General features: G+C 42.1%; 1 protein-coding gene across 1 annotated transcript in view; it reads right to left on the bottom strand.

Moving 5' to 3' along the window:
- Positions 1 to 461: 461 nt before the first annotated feature.
- Positions 462 to 6188, bottom strand: part of VPS51 (VPS51 subunit of GARP complex) — a 72288-nt gene continuing 66561 nt past the window's right edge. The window contains exons 9-10 of the mRNA XM_085625459.1: positions 4806 to 4893; positions 462 to 1250 (exon numbers count right to left, since the gene is read on the bottom strand). Coding sequence (XP_085481585.1) covers positions 990 to 1250; positions 4806 to 4893 — 349 coding nt within the window. The 3' untranslated portion in view covers positions 462 to 989. The remainder of the gene's footprint in view (positions 1251 to 4805; positions 4894 to 6188) is intronic.

Here is a 6188-nt window from a genome sequence, read left to right as displayed (position 1 = left end):
GAAGGTCTAAAAAGAAGGAGCATTTGTTTGAAGAGGACTTGTCCTGCGGAAAGTGATTCTTGTATGTTCTGTAGATTAAGCCATAGGAGGATCGTCCTGTGGGTTCATCCACATAATTATGGTGCATAAAAAGAGGGATTACACTCTCCACAGGAAAACACATACTAGTGAGACCAAATGCAGCCGAGATACCTCACACATCATGAGATCCTTAAGTGGTACCACCTATACGTTACACTGGAGTGACCAGAGACAGACACCATTGTGAACCACTTGCCCAACAACAGTCCCCCATTAATGCCTCAATACTGTTATAACAGCTGACCTCGGGAGTCTCAGCAGCTCCGATTTGGTGTGTGCCCCTAAAAGGAGACTGCTGCAGCTTGCCCGGCTGTCATGAGATGACAGAGCGAATTAAACTGTTCTCTCTATCTCAGAAATGAAACAAATTGCACTGTTGCTTGCTCTATTTCGTGGCCAATACATTTTTTTATTTAATTTTTCTTTCAAGTTGATGTATTTTCACCACAAAACATAATAAAAATAAATGGTAAGGCGAACAGGAGAGCATGCGTTTCAAAGACGCTAACCATTTTAATAGGGTGCGTGTACATAACTTTTTCCAGAGATCCAGGTAAAAAGTTCCAATTCATTTCCTTTATCCCTGTAACAGGGGCTGGTCTTATCTTGTTACTTTACTCCTTAGTGTTGTCCACACAGGATGCAGCTTATTCCTTTATTAAAGCCAGTTTCCAGACAAAGCTTTCCTCCTCAGGACAGGATGAAGGCAGAGATGGGCAGCAAAAGCCCCACTAGCAGACAACCCTGTGTTCCATGGGTTATTATAAATAATGTGCAATGTTAGCCCATCCACAGATGAGGCTCTCTTCCATAGACACAGGTGAAATCCATACAGAGCGCAAGGTGTAGTGGGTTGCGCTTGCCATGCTCACAGACGCTGGAAAGGAAGCCAGCGATAGCTTTCAGTGCTAACCACGTTCACAGATAACCTCAATGACACTCTGTTCCATCGGCACGAGGTCGAGGCAACGATGCGCCGTGCTCGCCACAATCTCATCCAGCAGGAAGTGCACAAGGTTTTCATCAGAAACAAAGCGCCAGAGGTAGAGCTGCAGGTAGTAACAATCCACCTGGATCTGCTGAAGGCCGTAGCGCCCAAAAGTCCGCAGGCGCACACACTCTAAGAAGGTCTTCAAGCTGATCTTAATGATGCCAGTGAGGACAGAGACCTGGGGTGAAGGAGGTAAGAACAGACCATGAGGAGTAATAAGACCATGAGGAGTAATAAGACCACAAGGGCATAACACAGAACCGAAACATGTCTACTGTTTAACAGCAGAGACCTCTTTAAAGAAAGGGTTTACAGACCCAAAATGCTCAATTCATTAAGCACAGCAAGATGTTCTCTTTCTCTCCAAACACACCAAAACGATCATCATTTTAAAAAGCTGTACATTCTCCATCATTGTGTCCAAATCTGAATGGCTCTTTGACACAGTTGCATCAGCGTTTCATTTTAAAAAACACACAAGTCCCATGCATTTGTCAGGAGGCTAATGCATCTTGCACCACCCATTGCCCCTGACAGCGCTGCCAATGACGAAACCAACTCAAGTAATAACCATCACACCCCACAAGTGTGACAATTCAGACTATTCCAGCCCTCCAAAGCTAGGAGAATGGCTTGTGCAGCAGGTATTAGTCATTTTAAATGTTTACTGAACTAATAAACAACTATTGTGTTCATCTCTAATTTAGACAAGCAGTGCCACCATGTGGCAAACTTTCATAAGTGCTGATGTTCAGAATTAAGTGCCTAAGCACAGAGTTGCCTCCGAAATGCACAAACGACATACACAACACTACTAACACTTGAAAACCATAGCCCCCTTGATGTGTAAAATAAAGCATGGTGAAATCAGAATACAGGACAGCTCTTCATGTACTTCAAAGTCACCAGAGATCCTACACCGAATTAAACAGAGTTTGTAACAGAGCACAGCAAGACACTTAGCTAAAAAGTATTCCCAAAGTGTTTGAAATCAAAATATTGAAACAATAATGTGTAAGAAGTGTTATACTGCAGACCATGTATAGTCCTAATTATGAGCAGGCGGAAAATGAGCAGGCTAGGGTACTTGGCAAAATCCATATCAAGTATTAATTTCTATTATGAACATTTTATTACTATTATCTGGAATATAATCGAAAACAGTATAGGCTTCACATGCAATCATCAACATTAAATATACCATTAACATACAACAGACTCCACAATAAATAGACACTTACAAGCATCCATTATAGAAGGATGAAGTACCCCCTGCCATTTATAATAAGGATGTTGCAAGTCACTGAGTAGTTGCATAACCATATAAAGGAACAAGGCTAACGGCAGATATTCTTTATAAGGTTATGGAACTCTAAGGTCACTAGCAATATCTGTATTACATACGCTAGGGGGTGATTTATCCCATATAATACATGGTCACACCATCACCTTTCCCACAAGCCACTTAAAACCTTGGTGCATAGCGCTTTCATATGAAAGATCGAGCATGCTTGCAAACACGAAGAATGTAAATAAAACCTCTAGTGCACAATTAAACACATCAATAACCTGTTCGATATTGGTTACAAACAAATATTAGAAACAGTTCAATACAAATCAGTTATAAAAAAAAAGCTGCAGTAGCTCCGTATGTGTAGAAACATGCAGAAAGATTCTAGCTTTTCTCTAACCATATAAGTAGTGCCAAAATAAACATGTCCTCTCTGCTTGTCATTGTAAGCTATAAAAATAGAGCACAAGAAAGAAAAGCAAAGTTCAGTTTTTGTGGCTAAACAGCAGCTTCAATTTTGCTCCATGACCTGGCCTGCCTTTCACCTCGACTGCTGGCTCTGGCACCAGGCACTGACGTCAGAACTCGAATGCAACAGCTTATAATAGTCGAGTTCTGATGTCTTTTCTTTATAATTGGCAACTGTGTGCGTCACAAGTCACCAATTATAAAGACATCAGAGATAGGCAAAAATATGGGGATTGCAGAATTGCATGCTGGGGATCCCATTGGAGTCCACATCTCCCCATGGCCAGTCAGTTAAACACTTCACTCAGCAATAGGCAGTGAGCATCTGAAACAAGATGGAAAGCAGATGCAACTGCTGTCAATCCATTTTGATCGATCAGGGCAGACATCCCACTGCAGTACTGTAACCAGTGGTGCACTTCACAAGAACCTGAGGAAATCGCCCCTCCGCTGTAGATGCTCACACATCGCTTCCCAATCCTGTACCACCCGGGCTTGCTTCTTCAACAGATAGCATTTCAACCTTGACCCATTACCGCATGGCTGTGAGCCAGAGCACGTTCAGAGGAAGTGTTGCACTCTTCCATATTGAGACTTTGTCATTTAACCAATAGAAGCCCCAGTAATTAATTGCCAAATTCTTCAAGTACCACCTGGCTTCAGTCCTTTGAGGCTCCACATGGCTACACAACAATGTCCGTTTTCCCTCTGATTTGGAAATCGTGCTACCTTCCCTTACGGTGAAACAGGCTCACTTAGAAATAGTGTACTATTGCTTGAGCTGACAAATGATTAAATCTTGCATTGATGGAGCATCTGATAGACCAAGGATGGAGCAGTAGACTGACTGAGCTGCACGGTTACAGAGAATGGAATAGGCTCCTTCATCGAGCTGCAGATACACTGCATACTCGTCTAACCTTTCGAGCTCCAAGGTGAAAGAGGATGACAGAGCAAATTGCTGACAAACAACGGCTAGGTCCATCAATGGAAATATGAGCCAACTAGCTACTGCGTCTTTCAATCCTTGGAGCCTCCCGCTGAGAGAGAATCCATCTCTGGATCTCCACATTGAAAAAGGAGGGAATCTTACTTCAATGTGGTACCATAGGCTCACAATGAAAGAGGGTGGTTCTTTTATCTCAGGATCTCCATGCAGTCTCTATCACTGGCCCTTCCTGCTAACAGAGGATCACTTGGTCTCCATGCTGGTAGCTTCCCAATGAAATAGGATGCTGTCTTCCATCTCTGGCATTCCAGGATCAGCAAGGACACTGGGGTCGTCCATCAATTAACTTGAATGAAAACAGCCTAAAAATTAAATAGTATTAAATATTTCACCTCTACATCTCCAAGCTGGCAGATGACACCGACTTTCATCTGCAATAGCTCTACTAATGATTTCTTCCATCTCTGGAGCTCCATGTTGTCTGAGGTAAGAGTATCCCTTCAGGTGACTAACAATGGCTGCTGAGAACACCATTACACATCAGCGGAGCGGCATGCTGACTGAGGAAACCTAAAGATGGAGTCACCCATCCTTAGTTCTTTAAAGACAGGTGATGGGAGTGTTACCTCTATGGAGCACAATGTTGACAGGGCAGCACCTAATACAAATGGAAATTTCTTGCTCGTTTTCTATTCTTCATGGTGACGAATGTCCGAAACTGATATAATTTGCAATTGTAGGAAAACAAAGGTTTTCCCAAGAAGAGCAATGTGATTCTTTTATTTGATTACTTTGAACTCCACTGAACCAGCTCACAGAAGGCTTTACAGGTGCAAACGAAAGAAGCTAGGCTAAAACAGATAGAATTGACATACTTCACTGGGGAAACATCAAGAGCCAAGTGTTAGGAGAGTCCTCCTAACCACAGAGATGAATCAACACAAGGTCCTAGCAAAATGGTGTAAATATAGAGTACATTCCACTTAGGGCCCCTGCCAGCATGCATCCACTCCATTTCTGCTCACCTTGTTAAACTCCACTGGGCTGAAAATGTCAATGCGCTCAGAAAAGAGCTTCTGGATGTTGCTCAGGAGGTTGGTGTCCATGGGGGCACTGGGTGAAATAAGAACACACAGTTCAATATCCATGCAAACCCCTGTTTATAGCCTCAGCTCTGATGTACACAGGACCTGACACATGATGGATGGCTAATGCACATTTGTTGACATTTACATAGAATGAATATGTTCCTCTTCTGCTGAAGTGATCACATCACTGCTAGAAGGCACTCTGAATGAAAAAAATGGAGACGTCTGTACTTCAATAAGAGATCTAGAGTCCTCATTTCCTTCCTTGCTCATCTAGGGACTGTCAAACATCATAACACCCAGCTATATGCTAACACCATTAAAAGAAACTATAACCATAAAAGCATGTCAACATCATGTTTCAGAAGTGTTGGGCTTCAGACCTAACTGGTTTGATTCTGTTTGCATCTATTATCACATGCCTAAGATTTAAAACCTTTCCAAGTCCACAGAAGACACAACTTTCAGGAAAATAACTCAAAGAGCTGACATGCAATTAAAATAAGAGCTGAACATATTACAGGCTGGTAGAGTCTGTGGAAATGTCAGGACATTGGAGGATTCTACTGCAACCTTGAAACATTCAGCTTGATGTTGCACTCCTTTGACCTCTGCAGAAAGTCCAGGCATCATGCTTTCAGTCACATGGTCGCCTTCCTGCACACAATATTATGCTTGGTAATGGCAGGAACAGAAGCCAACTCCGACTTTCTAAAGCAATTCATCAATGCAGTCCTTAAAGGTGATGCTTAGACAGTACCATTGTTCTGCCATAGCTGACATCAAGGGTCTCATTACAGAAGGCAGGAAATACCCGGTATAGGGAGCAACTTCTATTACAAGTAATGCAAAAATACTGCGAGCTTGAGAATTTTCAACCAATTTCACCTACACAAAGCAGGTGAAAAGTCATACTGAAAAACAGTCACTAAATCGGGAATAATGTATAGGAACTGTTGTTTAAACAGAAATTATCATATGTTAATCCCCGTTTCAGAGACACAACTCATAAAGGTCAGGTATTCTTGCAACCCCAGAAGTACCAATAGTTGCTGTATTGATACTGTCTGGGGTGGAAAGATCTATGCAGAATCTTGACCTAACAATCGGGCTCAGACAATGTTAATATGTTAATGTTATCACTTTAATAATCAGGAAGAAAAATGCTCCTTAAACTGTACACATCTGTTCATAGTGTGTAGTGCTGTAGATTCACATGTTTTGCATACTCTTGCCATCTAGATGTTGTCATCAGACATTTGCAAGTTGTTTTTGTCTGAACTCCTCTCTTAAGTCATGCAATATGGTGTGACTCCTCCA

The sequence above is a fragment of the Triturus cristatus genome, chromosome 9, assembly GCF_964204655.1.
Source record: "Triturus cristatus chromosome 9, aTriCri1.1, whole genome shotgun sequence".
NCBI classification, from domain to species: domain Eukaryota; kingdom Metazoa; phylum Chordata; class Amphibia; order Caudata; family Salamandridae; genus Triturus; species Triturus cristatus.
The sequence above is the reverse complement of the archived record's forward strand: the minus strand, read 5'-3'. Positions and strand labels throughout refer to the sequence as shown.